Source organism: Anolis carolinensis, chromosome 3, assembly GCF_035594765.1.
Source record: "Anolis carolinensis isolate JA03-04 chromosome 3, rAnoCar3.1.pri, whole genome shotgun sequence".
Classification (NCBI taxonomy): Eukaryota; Metazoa; Chordata; class Lepidosauria; order Squamata; family Dactyloidae; genus Anolis; species Anolis carolinensis.
In genome coordinates, this window is record NC_085843.1 from 281,114,867 (window position 1) to 281,141,180 (window position 26,314).

General features: G+C 43.9%; 1 protein-coding gene across 1 annotated transcript in view; it reads left to right on the top strand.

Moving 5' to 3' along the window:
- Positions 1 to 26,314, top strand: part of LOC100565784 (solute carrier family 12 member 9) — a 170,614-nt gene that overhangs the window by 93,388 nt on the left and 50,912 nt on the right. The window contains exon 9 of the mRNA XM_003225491.4: positions 874 to 998. Coding sequence (XP_003225539.1) covers positions 874 to 998 — 125 coding nt within the window. The remainder of the gene's footprint in view (positions 1 to 873; positions 999 to 26,314) is intronic.

Below are 26,314 nucleotides of genomic sequence, written 5' to 3' on the forward strand. Positions count from 1 at the left end.
GTGGATGAAACAAGAACACTGAATGCATTTTGAAAGTGATTTCTAGGTTAGAGAATGACTTTGCTTATTGGTGACTAGGTTGTTTCATTCACATATGCGTTCTGCCCATTGTGTTGTTTGCAGACAGATGGTGAACCGCTCTTTGTTTTTTTACAGTGAAGGAACCTATCTTCATTGCTCCCATGTCCTTTTTCTTCCTCTTGTAACTTTGGGTTAATGAAGCAATGCTCAGATCACTTCTACTATATTACCAAAAGGTCCTAGGTTCAAATCCCAAGAGCGGAATGAGCGCCCGCTGTTAGCCCCAGCTCCTGCCAACCTAGCAGTTCGAAAACATGCAAATGTGAGTGGATGAATAGGTACTGCTCCGGCAGGAAGGTAACGGCGCTCCATGCAGTCATGCTGGCCACATGACCTTGGAGGTGTCTATGGACACTGCCGGCTCTTCGGCTTAGAAATGGGGATGAGCACCAAACCCCCAGAGTCGGTCACGACTGGACTTAACGTCAGGGGAAACCTTTACCTGTACCTATATTACCTGAAATGCTTGTTCTTGTTGTGTATCTTAAAGTCACTTCCAACCTATGGCGACGCTACAGTGAACATTGGATTTCCTTGGCAAGATCCGTTCAGAAGAAGTTTGCCTTTGCTTTTCTCTGAGGCTGAGAGAGTGTGGCTTGCCTAAGGACATCACACATTGGGTTCTATTGCCTAGCAGATACTTGGTCATATTCCAGCAGTCATGCCTGTTTGCATAAACATTTGGGAAGACAATAAGCCTGGATTATGAGTAATTTATTGTCCCATAGCTGTTGATCTCTTAAGGTATTGTCCCTGTTTCTCATCATCTCTGTTGCTCTCCTTCCTTCACAGCTGGTGCTTTTCTCCGGCAAGTTGAACACCATTGCTGCTGTGGTTACCATCTTCTTCCTGCTGGTCTATGCCACCGTGGATCTGGCCTGTCTGGCCCTCGAATGGGCATCTGCCCCAAACTTCAGGTAAGCTGAGTTCAAATGCTGGGCTGGGGAGGAATTGCTTGCTATTTCGAAACAAACACAAATCCAGAAAACAAGGCCACTTCTGTTGTTAAACCAAAGTGAGGCCACCGCCTCAGGCATGATGGGCCTTTGGTGCCCAAAATCAGTAGAACGTTGTGAGCTACTAATTCATTATTGTGGTGGAATTTTTTGTCTGTTGAGAAAGGAGAGAAATGTGTGTAAGAATTTCTCCCTTAAGTGTCAAAATCATTTGTTTCCTTTGGATACGATTTATAGGTTGAGTATCCCCTTATTGGAAATGTTTGTGATTCAAAATGTTTTAGATTTTGGATCCCCCACCCTTCCCCGTATTTTGGAATACAGGCAAGTTAGAAACAAGTTACAAACAGGATAGTTCCTGGAGGTTTTAGAGGCCACAGTGGTGCAGTGGGTTAAACCACTAAGTTGCAGAACTTGCTGACCAGAAAGTTTGAATCCGCCAGATAGGGTGAGCTCCTGTTGTTAGCCTCAGCTTTTGCCAACCTAGCAGTTCGAAAACATGCAAATGTGAGTAGATTAATAGGTACTGCTTCGGTAGGAAGGTAACATCGCTCCATGTAGTCATGCTGGCCACATGGCCTAGCAGGCATCTATGGACAATGCCAGCTCTTCGGCGTAGAAATGGAGATGAGCACCAACCCCCAGAGTTGGGCACGACTAGACTTAATATCAAAGGGAAACTTTTATATTTTATATATATCTTTGTATAGCATAGGGGACGGTTAACACCCCTATGGGGTTTCCTTTGCTGTCTGTGACCCTGTTCAGAAGATATCATCTCAATTTCTGTCCCTGTGATAATTGGATTTTGAACAGTTTGGCTTGTTGTGGAAACACGGATGGAGATAAAGCTTCAGTGGAGACCCATTTTCCCCATGATAATAACTCTTCCAGGAGTGAATGTCTCTTCCGACAGGTAGATTTCTCTCACTTCCTGTTGTCTCAGCCCCATTCTTAACTACGAGTTATTTGAAAGTCAGATGTTTGTGAGTTGGGGGTTGGCCAGTAACTTCATTTGCAGATAGGTACATCATGATCCTGGGTTCAAATCCCGGGAGCAGAATGAGCGCCCGCTGTTAGCCCCAGTTCCTGCCAACCTAGCATTTTGAAAACATGCAAATGTGAGTAGATCAATAGGTACCGCTCCGGTGGGAAGGTAACGGCGCTCCATGCAGTCATGCCAGCCACATGACCTTAGAGGTGTCTATGGACAATGCCGGCTCTTTGACTTAGAAATGGAGATGAGCACCAACCCCCAGGGTTGGTCACGACTGCACTTAATGTCAAGGGAAACCTTTACGGTTTTACATCATGATATATCTTTGAAGATCAGGCCCAAGTCAAAACATGAAATTCCTGTCTGTTTCAATATACGTACACATGGCCTGAAGATAGTTTCTTACAATATTTTTAATAATGTTATGCATGAAACAAAGTCTGGATATATTGAGCCATCAGAAAGCAAAAGTGTCACCATCTCAGCCACCCATGTGGACAGTTTCAAATTTTGGAATATTTCAGATTTCTGGAAAAGAGATGCTTAACCTGTATTGTGGTTCTGTGAAGTGAGATACTGTTCTGCCTTAGACAATAAAATATCATAGACCAATTCTGTGGAAAACCATAGCTATACAGCCTCAGGGAAACAAATGAGACAGAGACAGGGAGAGAAAGAGAGAGGAGAGAAAAAGAGAGAGAAGCTGATGAGTACATCCTTGCATTTCCTGAATAACAATCCTTTGAAAGGGTTGTTGTGTGTTTTCTGGGCTGTATGGCCATGTTCCGGAAGCATTCTCTCCTGATGTTTCACCCACATCTATGACAGGCATCCTCAGAGGTTGTGAGGGATATCTCTCTCAACCTCTGAGGATGCCTGCCATAGATGTGGGTGAAACATAAGGAGAAAATGCTTCTGGAACATGGCCATGCAGCCCAGAAAACACACAACAACCCTGTGATTCCAGCCGTGAAAGCCTTAGACAACAAATGCTTTGAAAGCTGCAACCAGTTCAAAAACTGGGCAGGTGGTCATTCACACTACACAATTATAGCACTATTATTCCACTTCGGCTGCCATGGCAACATCCTATGGAACCCTGTGGGTTTTAATATGTTGAAGCACTCAAGGTCTCAGAACAAGAATTTGGAAATGCATGTTTCCAAAATGCATTTCACTTGACTTTCCAATCCAATTCTAGGATTTCATGCAGTTAAAGTTGAATAATAACTCTATACAGTACAATCCCCGTATCCACGGAACTGGCATCCTCGGTTTTATTTATCCACATCTGCAAATACCTCCTCTGGAGACATTTTCTAAGTCCTCTAGTGTGACTCTGATATTCATGGAACGGGCATCCTTCCTTTCATATCCCAAAAGACTGTACTGTTATTGTGTAGTGTGAAAAGGCATTGGGTTTTTTACTCTCTCTTTTTCTCCTTTTATCATTGAGACACATACGCTTTCTGCCTATTTCTTTCCACCCAGCAAAAGTCTGTTTTCTAGCCATATCATTATTGAAATTGTAGGGACACGAAAAATAGGTCTCAGGACACGTATATGTTCCTCGGGCTAGAGGTTGCTCAACCCGATGTGAAAGCTGAGTCTTGCTTGAGGAGGGATTGGATAGACGCAAGCTTAACAACTCTATTAAGGGAACAAGGAGTCTTTCAGGCATTTTATATTATTATTTTATTTTAAATTCCTGCTGTTCCCCTACCTCCCACTTATGGCCGCTCATGGCAAGTCGATAAAAAGACATACCATAATGGAAGAGAGATAAAACATTTAATGCAATCCTTAAACAAACATAGGCAGCAGCCCGACGTATGTAAAACGGTTTCAGTCCTAAATGGAACTGCCGTCATCCATCATCTCCCTATGCAAAAACCTTCTTTAAATAACAAAGTGTTGGGATTTTATAAAAAAACCAAAAGGTGCAGAATATTAGAGCAAGTCCTCTACCATGTGGGACATTTTGAAGGAAATTCAGTGGCATGCTGGCCTTCAAGGTAAAAACCAGATATTTTGCGGCAAGTCCAAAGCATCTGGGTTCAGTGTCTGACCAAGATGTTGAATTGCATGGAGCCCAGGACTGAACCCCTTTATGGCACTCCATTGGTCACTTCTCACCAGGATGATGAGGAACCAGATCTTGTTCCATCTAAGAGTGGCATTGTCCAGCCCCTTTTTCCTAGGGACCTGATTGTTGTGGTAATCTCTGAGTGGGTAGACTCAATTTAACCCTCTCTGGGGGAGATTCCACCAAAATGCAGCAGAGTAGCAAAAGCAAAAGCTTTCAAATGCAACAGTTACTTACACGGGGTGAGCAAAGAGAAGCCTTTCAACTTAGGATGGCAGTGGAGTGCAGAGTCTCAGTAAAAGTTCAAAAAACTTTTATTCAAATAAAAATAATTCCATTGTAGATAGAAAGGCTTGGGAGCTATCTAGTCTAGTCTAGACTGGTTTCTAAGGAAAAATAAGAAAGGAAAAATAACAAACATCTAAATAGTCACATCTTGCCAGGAGAGATGCCAGGACGTGTTGTTAGCTTGAAGAACAAAGGGAGAAGAGAGAACCAAAATGGTTCCAACCTCATGGTCCAGTTTATTGGGGCCATAAAAGACATTCTGACCAATGAGAAGTTATTTATTTATTTATTTTCGTGTCAAAAGCATTGCATAACAAATACATTTTAAAATGATGAAAAAAAAGGAAATCACAAGCAACTAAATAGTTTTAGACCAAAAGCGGGCAACAGCAACCGCATTGTCCGTAGCTTTAAGCAACTCCTCTGTACATGAGGCAGGACATTGTGGGCAAGCATATATATGCGGAGTTGTTTGTTCAGCTCCACAGTCACACAAGGTGGAGGATTCCTCCAGGTAGTGCCACCTTGCCAAGTTGTCTTTTGATCTGCCCACTCCACTTCTGAGTCTGTTCAGGGACTTCCAAGTTGCCCATTCTTGATTTGCCTCTGGAGGAAGACCCTCTTGGGGGGCCATTCATTTGGGATTGCCTGGTTAAGCTGCCCAGAAGGATACTCTTGCTGTTGCTGGGGGAACATCAAGAGGAGTGGTGGTTCTCATGAAGCCCTTCCTAGATTTGAGTCTGGTGGGAGGAGGCTGATAGCCATGCAGTGGGTGGCTTTCACAATGTTCAACCTTATTTCTCTCGCAGTTAGCAGCAACTTCCCGTCACACATCAGGAGGGGCAATGCCAGCTAACTTGTAGAGTTTATCAATAGGTGTAGGTTTAAGTCATCCTGTGATTATTCTGCATGTTTCGTTTAGTGCTATGTCCACCTGCTTTGCATGGGCAGACTTGTGCAAGACAGGACAGGCATACTCTGCAGTTGAGAAAGACAAGGCCAGGGCTGATGTTCTTATTACTTGTGGGTCTGCTCCCCATGCGCTGCCAGTCAGTTTCTGCAGGATGTTGTTGCGTGCAGCTACTTTGTGCTTGGTGTTCATGCAGTGTTTCTTATATGTTAGTGTTCAATCTAAGTGACACCAAGATATTTAGGATGGAAACAGTGTTCGAGCTCTTGGCCTTCCCAAGTAACTTTCAGTTTCCTGTTGGCTTCGCGGTTACGTAGGTGGAAAGCACACACTTGTGTCTTGGCAGGGTTAGGCTTCAGGTGGTTCTCTTTGTAGTAGCTGGAGAGATCTTTCAAGGCATTAGTGAGCTGGTTTTCAACTGTTTCAAAATCTTTCGCTTGTGTTGTAAGGCCAAGGTCATCAGCATATATAAAGCTCTTTGTGAGTGGAGGTTGTGGCTGATCGTTCGTGAAGATATTAAATAAGGTTGGTGCAAGAACGCTGCCTTGGGGTAAACCATTCTTTTGCCTCCTCCATCTGCTTTTCTGGCCCTGAAACTCCACATAGAAGCTGCGGTTTTCCAGGAGGGTCTGGACAGTTTTTGTAAAGTCAAAGTTCCGGGTGATATGGTAGACTTTATGCAGAATTTTTCTATGTTGCACCGTGTCATAGGCTGCCGTAAGATCCACAAAAACTGTTCCCGTGATGCAGCCTTTCTCATAGCCTTCCTCGATATGCTCAGCATTGGATGAGAAGTTAGTGTCCCTAGAGATTCACATTTCCACTAACTTCAAAGTAAGGGATGTGACGTAAACAGGATAGAGTGAAACACAGTGAAGCCTGTCTAGGCATGCTTTGGAAACAGGGAAAAGGATTCCCTCAATCTAACTCTATCATCTATCTGACTACATTTAGACTTGAGTAGTCCAGGATGATTCCCAACACTTATTGAAGGCCTTGACCCTTCTTATCTCTTGATCTTCCCCACAACACTGATACACTCATCTCTTAGGGTGGTGATATCATGGAAAGCTCCAGGGGTTGGGGCATGTTAGAATATTTTCCTGGAAGGAGTTAGTTGGCGAAGGGTGGATGCAGAGATGGATGTCCCCTCTCTTTCCCCTCTTTGCTTTTCTCTCCCTCTTTTGCTTTTCTCTCCTCCCATCCTTGGCCAAGCCACTCTGGGAATCCCTGTTCCCACCATCTCTCCCATTAGAAAGGGGTTTGGTGATCAATTTCTCCCCTCCGGCTAATCCCATCAAGCTGAAGCACATCGTCCGTGTAATAAGCATTTATGAGCCTGTTTAAAAAGCTTTTGCCCTTGAGCAAATACTGCTCTTAAAAAAAAAAGCCAAGAAGGGAAAAAAAGGGTGTATGTATGTGTAGGCGGTCGGGAAGAAAAAGCCCCAGCTCTTTGCGGTGGATTTATGGGACTTGTCCTGCTCAGCTTCCCAGGGCAGCGTGCCAAGGGGGGTTTATGGAGCACAGTTTACATTAGTGGTAATTAAACCGAGGGCAGCAGGAGATGGCGGGAGCAATGGTGGGTGAAGACTCTCCGTATATGAACGGAGGGGCCTTCCTGGAACGGTTTCCTGCTCTCAGCCAGTCTTCACTCCCCTGCAGCCCTGTCTGCCAGCCAGCACTGAAGCCAAGATGCATAACATTTAAAGAGCAGCATTGGGTCAACTTGTGCTTGTGCCTTGGAACGGTTCTGTGCAGACCTGGGTTGCAGTGGGTTTTCTACATGGCTCAGTTTGACATGACAGAGAGCCTTCTGTGGAAGGCATATCTTGGCTAATGCCCTCGACAGCACCAATGCTGGAGCTGATGCTTTCCCTGCTCTCTGGCAAATCCATAGAAGAGAGTTGAAACAGTACTGGTAATGTGTTATCGAAGTCTTTCATGGCTGTAATTACTGGGTTGCGGTGAGTTTTTCAGGCTGCATGGCCAAGTTCCAGCAGCATTCTCTCCTGACGTTTCGCCTGCATCTAACGGCATCTTCAGAGGTTCTGTTGGCAGGGAAGCAAGTGGAGTGTGTGTGTGTGTATAGGTAAAGGTATTCCCTTGACCGGGGGTCCTCAAACTTCTTAATTGGTGGGCTGATTCACAGTCCCTCAGACTGTTGGGGGGCCGGACTAGGATGAAATAGTCCAAAATTAGGATTGTTGTTGTTGTGTGCCTTCAAGTCATTTCAGATTTAGGTCAACCCTAAGTCTAAAGTTTAGGAAAGGGACCAGGTCAATGACCTTGGAGGGCCGCATCCGGCCCATGGGTCTTAATCTGGTGACCCCTGATCTAGACGATCTCCTAAGACCATAGGTAAGCAAAGAGACCTCCAAAGACCATCTAGATGGTCTCATAAGACCATAGATAAGGAAAGGAACCCTCAAAGGCCATCTAGATGAATTCATCAGGCCATTAGAAGACCATAGGTAAGGAAAGGGACCCTCAAAGGCCATCTAGACGGTCTCATAGGACCATAGGTAAGGAAAGTGACCTCCAAAAGCCATCTAGATGGTCTCATAAGGCTCTAGCTAAGCAAAGAGATCTTCAAAATCATCTAGATGATCTCATAAGGCCATAAGTAAGCAAAGAGACCTCCAAAGACCAGGTAGACTTAGGTCAACCCTAATTCTAAAGTTTAGTGCAGGGGCCAGGTCAATGACCTTGGAGGGCCGCATCCGGCCCGCGGGCCTTAGTTTGGGGACCCCTGCCCTTGACATTAAGTCCAGTCGTGTTCGACTTTGGGGTTGATGCACATCTCAATTTCTAAGCTGAAGAGCCGGCATTGTCTGTAGACACCTCCAAGGACATGTAGCCGGCATGACTGCATGGCGCACCGTTACCTTCCCACCTATTGATCTACTCACATTTGCAGGTTTTTGAACTGCTAGGTTGGCAAAAGCTGGGACTAACAGCAGGTGCTCATTCCACTCCCTGGATTCGAACCTGTGAACTTTTGGTCTGCAAGTTCAGCAGCTTAGTGCTTTATCGCGCTGCACCACCGAAGGCCCCTGTGTGTGTGTGTGTGTGTGTGTGTGTGTGTGTGTGTGTGTGTGTATATTTCTTTGGGATGTCCAGGGTGGGAGGAAGAACCCTCGTCTGTTTAAAGCAAGTGTGAATGTTGCAGTTAGCAAGTTTGAATTAGCATTTGAGTAGCCATGAAGTTTGCGAAGTCAATCTGTGAAGGCATCTGCATATATGTAGCCTAGCCTTTGTTGCCTGGAGGCATCCTCTCTTTGTGAGGTGTTTACTGGCTCTTGATTGCTTCTTCTCTGGAGTTCTCCTGTTTCTGAGTGGTGTTCATTATTTCCTGTCTTGAGTCTGGTGTTTTAAATACTGGTAACCAGATTTAGTCTCCCATCCAAGCACTAACCAGGGATAACCCTGCTTAGCTTTCAAAATCGGCTAGGATCTGATGCCTTTAGACTAGTATTTAAGCCATGTGTATATGTACATATGCCTTCAAGTTCTCTGCCCACTTATGGCAACCCCATGCATTTCATAAGGTTTTCTTAGGCAAGATATATTTTTGCCTTCCTTTCTCTGAAATAGAGCTTACAAGATCTGGCCTTTGATAGCAGTCTCCCATCCAAGTACTTACTAGGACTGACCCTGCTTAGCTTCCAAGATCAGAAAGGGATCTTCTGCCTTTAGGGTATGTAGGTATTTCACCCTTCAGCGTGACTCACTAGTATGCATATTAAATTGCAGAGACAGAATCACGCCGTGGAAGAGCCTGTTCTGTCTGTCTTTGCCTATAAAATTTTAGCTGTTGTGTATTAAGGACTCCTCCAGGTAAAGGGTTGATTTCCCACTCTCTCCCACAGACTTCCATTATGGCCCTGGGCATGTTGTCACCAGGCAGAGGAAACATTGCTTCTGGGGATTCTTCTGTGCCGCTGGACTTTTTTTTCCCTTTTGTCTCAGTTGACATTATATGCTTCAATTCCAGGATTGTGGCTGAAGGCACAAAATCTCTCTCTGTACTTTTCCCTCTCCGCCTGTCTGTTCTCTCTACCCCCAAAAGAGCATTTTCTTCTGATTTATGAATTTATTATCCTAGAATTACAACAGTGGTTTTTTGCCTGCTGAGCTGGTGGTGCTTGAATGCACTTCAAGGAGACCTTTTTTCTTTTTACTCTTTTGCTTCCACATCGAGAAAGGTAAACTGATTGGCGGGGAAGCAATGCTGACATTAGAAGAGAGAAGGAACAGTGGTGCTGGCTTTTGACAAATAAAGCCAGGGGAGTGGATTTGGCTGAAATAAGGTCAGGCAGGAGTGAAGCAGAAGCAAGTTGTTGGTTAACAAACCTGCCCATTTTCAAAAGTCCCAGTTTCTCCCTTCTGCTCCCACTTTCCCCTTTCTCCCTTGGCTTATTTCCATGGATGGAAACTGACTTCAAAGTGCAAGAATGGTTTGCACTCAATTCAGATGAGAGACGAGAGGAAGGAGCCGACCTTGCTTTTGGGTTGCTATGAGTTTTTTGGGCTGTATGGCCATGTTCTAGTAGCATTCTCTTCTGACATTTCACCTGTATCTGTGGCTGGCATCCTCAGAGGTTTGTTCTGAGGTCAGTTGCTAGGTAAAAGTTTTCCCTTGACATTAAGTCCAGTCATGTCCGACTCTGAGGGTTGGTGCTCATCTCCATTTCTAAGCCAAAGAGCCGGCATTGTCCATAGACACCTCCAAGGTCATGTGGCCACAGGCATGACTGTATGGAGTGCCGTTACCTTTCCGCCAGAGTGGTACCTATTGATCCACTCACATTTGCATGTTTTCAAACTGCTAGGTGTGCAGAAGCTGGGGCTAACAGCAGGCACTCACTCTGCTCCTCGAATTCGAACCTGCAACCTTTCAGTCCGCAAGTTCAGTAGCTCAGCGCTTTAACACGCTGCGCCACTGGGAGCTCCGGTCTGTTGCTAGTGAGGCAAAAACAAACAAACAAACCAGAATCAAGACAATGTTCTTTATTTACTACTAGCTTGGGGACCCGGCGATGCCCGGGTTACTTGTAAAAGGCATTATTTGTCTTTGAATGTTAGGTATTCTCAGTTTGGAGTGGGTGAACTACCATTCCCAGAATCATGGTCAGTCCTCCCCAAACCCTGCCAGTATTCAGAAATGGCCATTTTGGGTCTGTGCACCAAGTGTGGTCCAGATGTCATTGGCTGGTAGGCTGTTAGGAATTGTGGGAGTTGTAGTCCAAAACACCCGGAGGGCTGAAGTTTGCCCATACCTGCCCTACACAATGGGTCACACTGTAGGAGTTTGAATGTCCCAAGGTCAAAGTTGGGTTGAATCCATCCATCTGGAATGCGGTCTTGCACTTTTCTTACTTCCTTCTACCTTACCAAGCATTGCTGCCTTTCCTAGAGTCATTTCTTCTCATGATATGTCCATAGTAGAAGAATGCAGGGGAGTTTGCAGAAGTCAAGATGTCAGATTTCAGAAACTAAGCCAGCTCAGGCCTGGCTGGTACCTGGGTGGGAATACCAAGAACCTTCAGACAGGCCTCCTGTGTGGAATCCTGGAGAGATACTGTTGGAGACTAGCCCGGAGGGGAAGTAAAGGAGAGAATTCCAGGAAAGCAAGGCAAACAGCCATAGGTACTCACATTTTGTGGGTCCGTAACATGCAAATGGCCATCACAACATATGCGTAGCAAACAAAAAACTTTATATCTCGGCTTATCTAGAATTGACCAATGGCTGAGGATCTTCCCCACCTTCCACAACTACTTGGCACAAGTGATACCAATGACCTAACTTGTTTACTCTGAGCTTTCTTCTCTCTTTGGAACTTCCTGAAGGAAGGCACCAGTTCACAGGAAGGGAGCGGTCACAGGCCCTGTGTTGCACATACTACTTTGGTTCATACAAAGTGCTTATATCTATATATATAAATGAGTGATGGCATCACAGCGACCAACAAAACAACAAAACAACAGGCCCCCCCAACCTTGAAATTTGACAACACAACCCATCATCCACGCCTCTAGGTTGATACAACAAAAAGAAAAGAAAAAGAAAGTCCTAATTAGAGGGAGAGCAATAATTGTTTTTATCCAATTGCTGCCAGTTAGAGTACTAATCTCTGCCCACTTGGTCTCCTAGCAACCAACTCAGCCCAGGGGACAGGGAGACTTAGGCCTCGGCCTGTTCCACAGATTATCTAATTTGCACTGGATTATATGGCAGTGTAGACTCAAGGCCCTTCCACACAGCTATATAACCCATTTAGAATCTTATATTATCTGCTTTGCACTGGATTATCTTGAGTCCACACTGCCATATAATCCACTTCAGTGTGCATTTTATACAGCTGTGAAGAAGGGGCCTCATATCATCCAGTTCTAAGCAGATAATATAAGATTATAAATATAATATGTAATAATTACTGTGATATAGAATCATAGAATAGTAGAGTTGGAAGAGACCTCATGGGCCATCCAGTCCAACCCCATTCTGCCAAGAAGCAGGAAATCGCATTCAAAGTGATTAATAATAATACAGAACAATATAATCTCTAAAATCAGACAGTAAATAAAGAGCAACACTCTGAAAGCATAAGCCACAGCAACGCGTGGCCGGGCAAAGCTAGTTGTCTATATAAAGGCTATATGATATATGCAGAGGCAAAGCTATGTTAAGCAAAATTTTACTATTTTTCTGGCTTATGGTCCCTACAATACAGATACCAGTTAGAGTTATCAAATCTTGTCCTTGCTTTGTAGTTTATTGTTTACTTTTAGGAGTTGCTGCTCACCAAAGAAAGGCATTCTTGCCTTGGACAGACCAGCAGCCGGACTTGTGTTAAGTAACTGTGCCATAACGTTAGACTCTAGATTTGTGTGTGCATATTGGTTCATATTTAAATGGAAAAAATGCATTTGCCTCATCAGGATGAAGCACCGTAGCAGGAGATTCTCCCATTTCACTAAAAAGGATGTGGGCTTTTAAGTGTAATGGGCACGGTTTATTATCTCTAAAGCAACCTAACTGATTGTAATAGTTAGATCAGATGGCAGTATTACCTCCTGAACAAATGCAATAAAAGACACAATTTTGAAAAGAGAAATGTGCATACATGGGTGTGTGATCTAGGGTGGGCATGGGACATAGTTTTGTTTCTTAAGATTCTTTTACTCGGTGTTTCTGGTTCTTGTGATTAGAATTGCCCAAGACTTATTGCAGTGTGCTTTCAAGGCGTTTCTGAGTAGTGATGATAAGATTGTCATCGCATTTTCTTGGCAAGATTTGTTCTAAAGAGGCTTTATTTCCTTGAGGCTGAGAGAGAGTGTGACTCACCTAAGGACAACCAGTGAGTTTCCCTGGCCAAGCGCAGATTTGAACCCTGTCCTCCAGAATTCTAGTCCAAAACTCAAACCACTATGTCACTTTGCTCTCTACAAACAGCCTGAAATAAGCATACAGTCTAGTAGAACAATGTGTTGTTGAAGGCTTTCATGGCCAGAATCATTGGGTTGGTGTGAGTTTTCCAGTCTACATGGCCATGTTCCAGAAGCATTCTCTCCTGACATTTTGCCTGCATCTATGGCTGGCATCCTCAGATGTTGTGAGGTATGTTGGAAACTAGCCAAGTGGGGTTTATATATCTGTGGAATATTCAGGTTGGGAGAAAGAACTCTTGTCTGTTTGAGGCAGGTGTGAATGTTTCAATTGATCATCTTGATTAGCATTGAATAGCCTTTCAGCTTCAAGGCCAGGCTGCTTCCTTCCTGGGGGAATCCTTTGTTGGAAGGTGTTAGCTAGACCTGATTGTTTCCTGTCTGGAATTTCCCTGTTTTCTGAGTGGTTTTCTATATTTACTGTCCTGATTTTAGAGTTTTTTTAAAAAAAATACTGGTAGCCATATTTTGTTCATTTTCATGGTTTCCTCCTTTCTGCTGAAATTGTCCACATGCTTATGGATTTCAATGGCATCCCTGTGTAGTCTGACATGGTGGTTGTGAGAGTGGTCCAGCATTTCTGTGTTCTCAAATAATATGCTGTGTCCAGGTTAGTTCATCAAATGCTCTGCTGTGGCTGACTTCTTTGGCAGGAAGCAGCCAGGCTTTTTAAGGCTGCTAGGCTAATCAGTGCTAATCAAGCTGGCCCCCGGACATTTTTCCACAGATATATAAACCCCACTTGACTAGTTTTCAACAGACCTCACAGCCTCTGAGGATACCTGCCATAGATGTGGGAGAAACGACAGTTGAGAATGCTTCTGGAACATAACCATGCAGCCCAGAAAACTCACAACAATCCAGTGATTCCAGCCATGAAAGCCTTCGACAACAAATTGCCAACTGTTAAGAACATAGCCATACAGACTGGAAAACTCACAGATCAAATTTAACCAAAGGGGGAAAAAAGCCATGGCACATTCAAACCAAATAAAATCAACACAGAGGCAAATGAAAGGGTCTGGTGGAATAAAGCTGTTTTCGCAATGTGGCAAAATTTCGACCCTGGTAGACTTTCTAAGGAAGAAACACAACATTGTGCCAGGAGATGTTCCTTCCAACCAATTTTGTTTCAACTCAAGCTACAATTTTGTCTTCGGGACTGGAGACAGAGGGTGGAGTGGTCAGGCCAAAGCTCTGAGAGCTCCTGCCTTTGCTGTGGAGTTCCCCAGGGTGCTATCCTTTCGCCCCTGTTATTTAACATCTACGTCCAAACACTTGCTGGACTAGTGCGGAGCTTTGGCATAGAGTGCTACCAGTATGCAGATGATACCCAGCTACTCTTGCGTCTCGAACCTGGGACAACCACGATTCCTGAGAACTTTAAGCTGTGTTTGGAAGCAGTGATGAGTTGGCTGCGAGCAAGTAGACTAAAAGTGAATCCCGCGAAAACTGAGATACTCTGGCCCGGCCAGCCACCAGAGTTAACCCAGTCACTGTCTGACTTTGATGGGGACGTTCTGGTTCCGTCTGTGACTGTTAAAAGCCTTGGGGTTGTGTTGGACTCATCGCTGACCATGGAGGCCCAGATCACTGCCATAAGTAAGCAGGCCTTTTTTAATCTTCGTCAGGCAAGGAAATTGGCATCCTACCTCTCGACAGAAGCATTGGCAACGGTCATCCATGCAACAATCACCACTAGGTTGGATTATTGTAACGCCTTATATGCTGGCCTTCCGAAGACGAAAACCCAGAAGATCCAAATGGTCCAAAATGCGGCGGCCAGGCTGCTAGCGGGATCATCTATAAGATCCCATATTACACCGATTCTGAAACAACTGCATTGGCTACCAATAGAACATCGGATCTCTTACAAGATACTGATCCTGACATTTAAAGCTCGAAATGGCCAAGGACCATTATATCTTAGGGACCGTCTCATTCCTTTTTTCCATCAGTGGTCACCTCGATCCTCCCAGGAAAATCTCCTATACGTACTGGGCCCTAGGGAGGTACGCCTGGAAGCTACAAGGCGTAGAGCCTTTTCTACCGATGCTCCAATTCTGTGAAACTCATTGCCTCCATATGTTAGAGCAATGTCGGAGTTGCAACCTTTTGGAAAAGCGCTCAAGACTTGGCTGTTTGGTTGTGCATTTAAGTAAATCAGATCAAATTTGCCAAATAGTCACTGTTGAATGTTTTTATGTTGAATGTTTTTGTATTGTGGAATGATATTTTAAATTCTAAGTCACTCGGAGCACTCTGGTGGAGAGCGACTAATTAAGAAATAAAGTGAAGTAAAGTGAAGTTACAACTCTCACCATCCTTAGACAGCATTGTGGTTGAACACATCTTGGGGGCCATCAGTTTGGGGAAAGTTGCCCAAGGCCAACGGATAGTGAATTTGAAGAATATGGCATCCTGGGGAATTTGGCTGCGCAAATTGGGCAAAGTGAAGGAAGACAGAGTGAGCTGTGCTGTGCGAAAAGAAAAAGAAAGAGGAGTAAATTGATGTCTATGATTCTTTAGAACTGGTCCAAAATGCCTAGAGTAAATTTTGTTTCCGAATCAGTGGAAGCCAAGCCGTCTCTAATAACAGCCCATCTTATGCTTTCCAGATGGAAGTTGTCATCTAGCTCTGTTGAGGCCCATTGTCTTTCCTTTTGGGAAGCCACCCCTGCCTCTTTCCCCAGTGGCTTCCTTTTCTCCCTGCCCCATAAAATGGTAATTCCATCTCTTTATTCTCCCCTTTCTTTCCCTGCTGCCGAGAGAGGCCTCCTCTCTGGCACACTCTTGAAATGAAAAGCACTTTTAATTACCTTTCTGGGAAAACAACAATTAGAGGAAATCACAGCTTGCACACTCCCGCTCCTGATGCTGAGTGCACGATTGAGGGAGCCAAGGAGCAGAAGGAGGCCGGTCGCCCCAGACACACACACACACACACACACGTACGCACACGGCACCTGCGTTGCACAAGTGGTCAGTGCCCAGGGACAGCCCCTTTCGCCCGCCAAATTGTTTCCTAGCACATGCATGTGTGTCCTTCCATGCCCTATCATGCTGCCATGCTCTCTGCCAGTTCTCAACTTTGAGAGCATCACGAAGACTCATAGACTCATAGAGTTGGAAGAGATACCGAGGGCCATCCAGTCTGACCCCATTCTGCCATGCAGGAAAAATGCAATCAAACCACCCCCAACAGATGCCCATCCAGCCTCTGCTTAAAAGCCTCCAGAGAAGGAGACTCCACTGGAGCTTGAGGCAGTGAGTTCCACTGTTGAACAGCTCTTAACAACAGGAGGTTCTTCCTGAAATTGAGCTGGAATCTCTTTCTCTGCAATTTGAATCCCCTCCTGTCCAAAAATTCCTTTTCTTTCTTTGCCTTGACAATTTTATTACTTTTTTTCGTGTCAGGAGCAACCGAAGTTGCTTCTGGAGTGAGAGAATTGGCCTTCTGCAAGGACGTTGCCCAGAGGATGCCCGGATGTTTTTGATGTTTTTACCATCCTTGTGAGAGGCTTCTCTCATGTCCCCGCATGGAGCTGGAGCTGATAGAGGGAGCTCATCCTCACTCTCCCCAGCTGGGATTCGAACCTGGCAGCCTTCAGGTCAGCAACCCAACCTTCAAGCCACGAGACTTTTATCCCCTAGGCCACTGGAGGTTCCATTTTATTACTGCCTTACCTAGAATCATAGAATGATAGAGTTGGAAGAGACCTCGTGGGGCATCCAGTCCAATCCCATTCTGCCAAGAAGCAGGAAAATCGCATTCAAAGCATCCTTGACAGATGGCCATTCATCCTCTGTTTAAAAGACTCCAAAGAAGGAGCCTCCAACACACTCCAAAGCAGAGAGTTCCACTGTTGAACAGAAAGTTCTTCCTGATATTCAGGTGGAATCTCCTTTCCCGTAGTTTGAGGCCATTATTCCACATCCTAGTCTCCAGGGCAGCAGAAAACAAGCTGGCTCCGTCCTCCCTTTCTCCACTTTTCTCCAGAAACTCAAGTAACATATTTAGTGGGTGGGTAATCCAAATAGACATAATCAGACATGGTTTTACTAAATGCATGAATGGATTGCTTACTGGTACCAACGAAGTGGCTGTAGTTACAGTATATTATTATCAACCCCAAATTTATTATAGCACTATGGAACAAAATTTGAAAAATAAATCTCTTCCTAGTTTGAAAGTGTTATTTCCTGTTTAATTGTGTGGTACTTACACAATTGTTGGGAGGTGTTAGCTGGCCCTGACCGTCTCCAATCCGGAACCCCCCTGCAGGGGATTGCTCCAGGCAGGTAGCAGCCAGGCTTTGATGCTACAAGGCTATTCAATGCTAATCAAGGTGATCAATTGCAACATTCACACTTGCCTCAAACAGACAAGAGTTCTTTCTCCCACCCTGGACCTCACAAAGATATATAAACCCCAAATTGCCTAGTTTCCAACAGACCTCATAACCTCTGAGGATGCCTGCCATAGATGTGGGCAAAACGCCAGGAGAGAGTGCTTCTGGAACATGACCAAACAGCTCAGAAAACTCACAGCAACCCAACTTTCACTGGACTTAGCAACTGGATGTACCATATATTCTTATGTACAAGTCTAGAAATTTCAGTTAAAAAATTGACCCAAAAACCCTGGGTTGACTTATTCACCTTAACTCAGTGATTTCTAAACTTTTTCAGTCATGGAACCCTTCAAAAGACCTTTTTGTATCCTGCAGAAGCCTCATTCTCCTCCTTATTTTTACTAAGCTTCTTGGACCCACAAAGTCCTTCCTTCTTTATTCCATTCCGATTGCCTGGGTGTTTTGTATAATGTAGTAGGTTTGGAAACAACGAGAAAACACTTTAAATAGAATGACAAACGTTTATTTTGGTACAAGAAAATACTGGATTCACACTTAATGTGATGAATGACATAGTTTCATTTTTTGTACTTGGAAATAGCTTTGAAAATGGGCTTTATGTAAATCTGAATATGTAAATCTGGCATGGAATCCAGCTATATTTGCTTTTGGTGATAGGATAAACTGAAAGGCCTTTTTCACATGGATAGGTAGACTCAAGGGGGAGTAGTGTTCAGATAACCTTTCTGGCTACGACAGGTATACATTTATAAGGCCCACCCAAAAGTCATTCAGTGGCACAAAGCAAATTTCGTTTTAAAAGCAGTTGCACCTTGAATTTCTTATACAGTATATTTAGATTTTGTCCTTTCCTTTTTTATTAGTTTTCTTAAAATACATCCATACATCAATACCTCCAATACTCTTATATTTCACTCTTAATTCATTGCATCAATTATATACACATATATATCTTGTATGCTGTTTCTTTTCATCTCTGTGCCCCCCCCCCCCCCCCCGAGCCATTTCAATTTACATTCTCTTTCCAAAATACAATTTCTTCTTGTGGAGGTAATTTCCAATCTACTTCTTTTAAACTCTTCTCAATAAATTTTCCCCAAACCTCATCAAAGTCATTTTCCTTCCATACCCTTTCCTAACTCTTAATCTACATGTTAACTTATCGTTTATTGCTAATTTCCATAGTTCTTTATACCATACTTCTATTTGTATGTTTATTTTACCTTTCCAGTTCCTTGCTATCAACAGCCTTGCTGCAGTTAACATACTATTTATTGCATCCTTCTCTGTTTTTTCAAATTCTTGACAACAATGCAATACTTGCACTTTTTCCTATCTTCTTATCCATTATAGCTTCTATTTCTCTAAATGCCTTCCCCCAAAATACATTTACATATTTACATTGCCACCACATATGTATGTATGTGCCCACCTCCTGGCAACTTCTCCAACAATTTTTTGTGGCATTTTTATTAATGTTTGCTATCTTTACTGGTGTTAAGTACCATTTCCAAACCAGTTTATAATAATTTTCTTTAACATATATCAATAGGTTCCTTAAATGTCTTTGATTCCATAACTGCATCCAATTCACTTCGCTTATCCTAATCCCTAATTCTTCCTCCCATATCTCTCTTAGTCAGGGGTCCCCAAACTATGGCCCATCGAAGCCATTTATCCGGCCCCCACGGCACAAGGGCAGAAGGGGGTTGGGCTAAATGACCCAAGGAGTCTCTTCTTCTCTTACAACCCTTATTATTATTATTATTATTATTATTATTATTATTATTATTATTATTATTATCATCATCATCATCATCATCATTGAGGCTGGGTGGCCATCTGTCAGGGTGCTTTGCTTGTGCTTTTGGTGCACAAAGGCAGAAGGGGATTGGACTCAATGGCCCAAAGGGTCTCTTCCAACCCTCTTTTTAATTATTATTTATTATTTATTATTATTGCTTGGTGGCCAACTATAGTCCGGCCCTCCAAAGTCTGAAGGATCGTGAACTGGCCCCCTGTTTAAAAAGTTTGGGGACCCCTGCTCTTAGTAATGCATCCTTTAATTTTTCCCTCTTGATTTCAATTAATATCTTATACAATATACTGGTTATTCCTTTCATCCTATGGTGTACTCCCATTGCTCTTTCCTTTTGTATCATTTGTTCAAATTGTGTAGGACACGATTTTGTCCTTTCCAACAGACATACATGAGTCTATTGGAAAGGACAATAGAGCCCTGTGCTGGCTCAAGCAAAGAAATGCTCTCGGGCTCTGAAAAGAAAGGTCAACTTTCCTGCATCCTGCTTGCCCTTCTTCCCTGCATGGGTGGAGGATGCAATGCATTAAAAATGGGGTGAAATGCATGACCCGTCAATATGCTTTGGGCATGCATCTGCTGGCAGAAAAGTGTGTTCTCTTCATGCAAAGCACTAGTTGCTTCTGTGGCCAAAGGATATGCACTGGGATCCCATTGCTTCGTGGCTAAATCTTTGTTGGACCCCACTTATCAGAAACTAAAGCCACATTCCCCACTTCCCAGGCCTTTCCGCATTGCTCCATGCAGGCTTCTGTCCCTTGATCATGCCAGCAGCACATGACGAGATCTTGGCAACTCTCTTTAATCTATACATAGATATCGGCTGGCAAAGTGCCCAACATTACAGCATTTTGCAGGGTTGCCCGAAGAGGCTTAATGCATCCTGATGTTATATCCAGAGTCCCTCCTCCGCTCCCTCCTTGAAGAGAAGCTGGATAACACACACACATATACGTATATACATATATCAGGGGAGGGGAGGATAGTTTTTGTGCAGGATGAGACAGTATGACTCTCACAGTGCATTCATGGGAAGTGTGTCTTCTATTGCAGTGAATTATAGTCATTCACTTTTATTTCCTTCCATATAGAGGGGAGGGGCAAGGATGATGTTGAGACAAAGGCAGAAGCTATTCCAATTTATTCCAGTTTTTGGAGAAGTGAGTGATTTGATCAGAGGGCTTGTCCCTCCAAATAAGAATGGATAAACATTACATTTGGTTCATTCTTGTTTCTAAAAGAAAAATACAGTACAATGGGCCCTTGGAATCCAGTGGGGCTTGGTTACAGGACACACTCAGAACATAAGCGGATACCAAAATTCATGAATGCTCAAGTCCCATTACAGGTTGAGCATCTTTTATCAATAATGAAAGGACCAAGGCATTGACATCTCCAGCCCATCCTCTGTTCGGATGTCAGCCAGCAAGCCAATGCCTTAAATCAAGAAACAGCTTCCTAAGATCTACAGAGATACTCACAGGAACTCTTCAGCAAACGAGAGTCCAAAAGAGACAGGCTAAAGCCCAGAACCTCAATCTGTGGCTGATGCCAGATGAGAGAGCCTTTCTTAGGCAGACAGAAGACTGGGAAACTTGGAAATGTTGTGGTAATCTCTGAGCGGTTAGACTCAATTTAACCCTCTCTGGAGGAGATTCCACCAAAAAGCAGCAGAGTAGCAAAAGCAAAGCTTTCAAATGCAACAGTTAATTACACGGGGAGAGCAAAGAAAAGCCTTTGACCATTTAGGATTGCAATGGACTGCAGAGTCTCAGTAAAAGTTCAAAAAGTATTTATCCAGGTAAAAAGAATTCCATTGTAGATAGAAAGGCTTGGGAGCTGTCTACTCTACTCTAGACTGGTTTCTGAGGAAAAATAAGAAAGGAAAAATAACAAACATCTAAATAGTTACATCTTGCCAGGAGAGATGGCAGGATGCTTCTTGTGAGCTTGAAGAACAAAGGGAGAAGAGAGAAGCAAAATGGTTCCAACCTCATGGTCCAATTTATTGGGGCCATAAAAGACATTCTGACCAATGAGAAGTTAGTGTCCCTGGAGATTCACATTTCTACTAACTTCAAAATAAGGGATGTGACGTAAACAGGATAGAGTGAAACACAGTAAATCCTGTCTAGGCATGCTTTGGAAACAGGGAAAGGATTCCCTCAATCTAACTCTATCATCTATCTAACTACATCTAGACTTGAGTAGTCCAGGGTGATTCCCCACAGGAAAGTGCTGAACGGACTGTGCTCTGGCACCACAAGATGCAGAGCTAATCTGCAAAGTGGAGTCCACAACATGCAAGTGTGGAGTAGAGCAAACCACAGACCACCTACTACAATGCAGCCTGAGCCCTGCCACATGCACAAGGGAGGACCTTCTCACAGCCACACCAGAGGCATTCCAAGCAGCCAGCTTCTGGTCAAAGGACATATAGTATAGTGTCAAGTTTTTAACTTTGTTTAACTTTGATGCCGAGTCCGTGGATATGGAAGACGGGCTGTATAATGATAGTGGTAAACTTTTCTATGAACAATACTGAAAGAGCTCGGTTTTAGACAAAGGGTTTAGAACAGGCATGAGCAAACTTGGGTCCTCCAGGTGTTTTGGACTTCAACTCCCCAATTCCTAACAGCCGGTCCAAAACACCTGGAGGGCCCAAGTTTGCCTATGCCTGGTTTGAAAGAAATTATATCTGAAAAATATACAACCACTATAAAGGTTCAAAGCATGGAAAACAATATGTATATTAGAGCATCATGTACATAATATATAATCCTAACTAGCTGCCCGGCCACACGTTGCTGTGGCGTTGTCTGGTGGTCTTGGTGAGAAATTGTTGAGGTAGTGGTGGTATTCAATGTCTGTTGTATAGTTGTCTTTATGTTTAGTATGCACACTGAAATGGATTATATGGCAGTGTGGACTCAAGATAATCCAGTGCAAAACAGATAATATAAGATTCTAAATGGGTTATATAGCTGTGTGGAAGGCCCTTGAGTCTACACTGCCATATAATCCTGTTAAAATCTGATAATCTGTGGAAGAGGCCTAAGTGAGGCCTAACTGTGCCTGTCCCCTGGGCTGAGTAGGTTTCTAGGAAACCAAGTGGGCGGAGCTTAGCCTTCAAACTGGCAGCAATTGGATAAAAACTATTATTCCTCTCGCTGTAATTAGGACTTTATTTTTCTTTTTGTTGTATCAACCTAGAGCCGTGGATGATGGGTTGTGTTGTCAAATTTCGAGGTTGGGGGGCCTGTAGATTTGTTGTTTTGTCCGCTGCCCTGATGCCATCACTCTTTTATATATATAGCTACATGATCATGTGTTGTATTACTATTGTTAACATTATTATGTATATGATGCTCTAATATACATATTGTTTTCCATGCTTTGAACCTTTATAGTGGTTGTATATTTTTCAGATATTGTTTAGAATAGACATCTGTGTTCAGTTATTATTGAAAGAAATTATATCAACAGATTTGTCTTTTGAGACCAGATGTTGGAATTGTGTGGTCCTCCAGATGTTACTGGACTATAGCTTCCTAAGCCACGGGTGACACATGCTGGGACTTGTAGTGCAACATATGGGAAATCTTGCATCTTGCAGCTCCCAGCCCTTGTTTGACGATTAGAAATCAGGGCCTTGATCCCAGATTGTGGGACTCAGGTTGTGGGGCTCATTTAGGTTCTCCACCCCATATTTTCTGTCTCTTGAAGAACTAAATAACAGACAGGTACAGCATGGTTTTTCTCCATCCTGGGAATAGCTATTGCCATGGTTCAGTTGGTTCAGAAAGGTGAGAATTTTGTTCCACTCATTTTTGGGAACAACCTCCCTGAATTTTCAGATCCCTTCACCAACAAAGTGAAAATCATGAGACTTTGAAAGAAAAGTGTGTTTGGAAGACAGGGAGAGATGCCTATTAATTTCACTCCTATTTCACACAGTGTTGCCAGTTGCAGTCCACTACTTTTGTTCCATTTAAACCTGAATCTATTCTTCCTCTTCATCTCTCCCTCTCTCTTTGGTATTGCTAGGATGTGATAAAATCTCGGTCAATGGCTTTTCTATAGTTCAGTGTGGATTTAAAGGATGCTTTATGTGTCTTCTTTCCCTGCTTCCCGTCAGTTGGTTTGATTTTTCCATTAGATTATGATAGGCCAGTGCAGCGGATTCAGGGGCCAATTTTCTGCTGAAAACCAAAACAAAAAGAAATGACCCAAATCCGAGCAGACCACAAAAGATTGAAAGTATTATTTTGCTTTGTGTGTGTACCTTCAAATCAACTATAGACTTATGATGGCCCCATGAATCGTATTGGGTTTCTTAGGCAAGGAATGCTCAGAAGCGTTTTTCCCATTTCCTGCCTCTGAAATAGAGTCTCCACACCCCGTATCCATTGACAGTCTCCCCATCCAAGTACTAACCAGGACTGACCCTGCTTAGCTTCCATGACCAAATGAGATCTACTGCATTTCAGTATCTAAGCTGTGCACATATGCATATGAGCCTTCAAGTCACCTGTCAACTTATGGTGACACCATGAATTTCATCGAGTTTGCTTTATTTTTTACATTAAATAGTTCATTAAGACATCCAGCAAATTCAGTGGATGAATTGCTCCTCTGAAGGGTTCGATGAGACACAATTCCTCCTTTCATTTGGCCAGGAAAATAGCAGTCAAACACCATTGAAATAAGGGGCTGCAATTTGCCCACGTTAGATGTAAGGAGAAGTTAAGAGGAGAAGGCATCTCTGAAGACATCCAAAGAGACCTCAGGCTGAACCTGGATTTAAATTCAATCTAATGTCCCATGTCCAAGTCACTATCAGTTGGGTCCTCATATTTTTGTCCTCATAAAGTTATGCAAAAGTTGACCACATCCCCATGAGGTCAGCCACCACTTGAAAAGGCTTGCTGTCAGTCTTCTGTAGCTGACTAAAATTTCCATAGGAGTATGTACCTGGCAAAATGGTTGCCCCCAAAATAATGACGGCTCTCCAAGATGATCAAGTTGTACAAATTCACCTGTTCTTTGTCCAGAGTCATCAGTATAGCTGAGTGCCACTCAGCTCAGCTCTGATGCAGAAGACTTGTTTAGTGTTCCCACGGTAGACTTCCCACCTTCAAGGGGCTTTGGGGTTCAGGGCCCCATGAAAGAGAAACAAATAGAATTAAAAATAACTATTATTATTATTATTTTTTACATGAGATAACTCTTTTCTAGAAATATCTAGGTCCTCAAGCATGACCCTATAGATGTTGGCCATGGAATTGTGCTGGAAAGCCTACAAATAATTGAAGAATTGGGTTGTTGTGTGTTTTCCAGGCAGTATGGCCATGCTCCAAAAGTATTCTCTCCAGATGTTTTGCCCATATCTATGGCAGGCACCCTCAGAGGTTGTGAGATATAGCTGAAGAATTGTTCTTTCCAGGAGTCTTTTGGTCCTCTAGCACAACTCTATAGAAGTTGACTATAGAATTGTGCTGCCCAAGAATCACATCATTCTACAGTGTAACTTTATGGTCACCTTCCATTCCAATCAATAATCCAATCCACAAAAGTGGGGGGCTAACTATAGATCTGAGGATCTGCTCCACTCTGCCCCCTGATGCTTCCTCTGACCTCCTAATCGCTGCTGCTGCTGCTTAGGGTGCAAATTGATTCTTTTCTCAGCTGGTTTTGGGTTCTTCCAGACATTGGGATTCCCAATCCAAAAAGTTTCTGTAACAGTTTCCTTCCTTTGTTGTTGCTGTTATTTGCCATCGTCATCTTAACTTGTGGCAGCCCTCTGAATATGTCACGACCCAGGCTGCAGAGCACCAATAACCATACACCGAGGCCAGATTCTATCTAATATCTTTATTGAAGGAATATATAAAGCTAATAAAAGCAAGTGTATGAAATAGTCCAGAAATAGACCTTTCAGGAAAGGTCAAAATTAGTCCAAAAAAGCAATGTCCAATATAAAATATTAAGGTCCAAAGTTGTAATCCAATAACCGAAACTCTCACTTGCCAAGCAAGTGAGGGGAGATGACAAGGTCCTTTAGTCCATGAACTTGAGCAAGGCTAGGAAATAACTTGATTCTTGGCACACAAAGCTTGATTCAAGGCAACAAGGAAACGAGGAGCAAGAACAAGATCCGTGGTAATTACTTGGCGAGGTCCTGGAAACAAGGCAAGATCCGAGGAGAAAACAAGGCTGAGAACGAAGGCTTGGAACAGGAACAAAGGCTTGAAAGCGGGAGTAGCTGTCCACACACGCTGCTCCGGTAGCTGACGAATTGACTCCACAAGATCCCTCCGTGGGCAAAACACCTAAATAGGGTCTAGTTTTCCCGCCAAAGAGCAGTTCTCTGGAGAACCAGAAACGAAAGCTATTCTCTGAGTCCAGATGCATGACTCCTTGAAGTTTCCCATGGGAAGCAGGCTTAATCAGCTGAATGCTTAGCAGCTATCCTAGCACTCCTGCGAGACGCCTGTTGAACTCCCCTCTGTTGTTTACAAAAATCATGGCGAGAAAACGGGGGAGATTTTGGCTCGGGGCTTGTTTGACAGACTTCTGGAAGACAAATCTCTTGCAGGTGCAAAGGCTCAATTTCTGGCTGGGATAGTTCCTTTTCTGGCTGAAATGGTGGAAAACCCAAGTTTTCCTCTTCATCATTCACAACAGCACTAGGAACGGGACTACATGGCCCATGAGTCATCACACTATCCCCCTCCTCAAGCCCCCTCTCAAAATAGGGCTCTCTCCCCGAGGCGCGAGGCCGCGGCTTGGCGGGATAGGTCAGATGGAAGCGGCGGGTTAAATCGGGGGCATGGACTGTGGAAGCGTCTTCCCAAGAGCATTCTTCGGGGCCAAAACCCACCCAGTCAATGAGATATTGCAGGCGGCGGCGGTGAAAGCGAGAATCCAAAATGTCCTGAACCTCGAATTCCTCCTCCCCATCCACCAAAACAGGAGTGGGGGCCGGCCGGTCTGCATCAGGGCGCACACCATCCGCCGGAAGGAGCAGGGAGCGATGGAACACTGGATGAATGCGCATAGAGCGCGGAAGTTGGAGTTTGAAAGTCACGGGGTTAAGTTGCGCCACCACTGGATAGGGGCCAATGAAACGGGCATCTAACTTCCGGCAAGGGCGATGGGAGGGTAAAAAGCGAGTGGACAGAAGAACCCGATCTCCTACCTTGATTTCGGGGCCCGACTGGCGATGTTTGTCTGCGTGGCGTTTATAGTCCTCCTTGGCTTGGTCTAATTGCTGGAGCAAAAGTTGTTGCACCGCTGTGAGTTCTTGCAGCCAGTCCTCTGCTGCGGGAACCTCTGAGGTTTCAATAA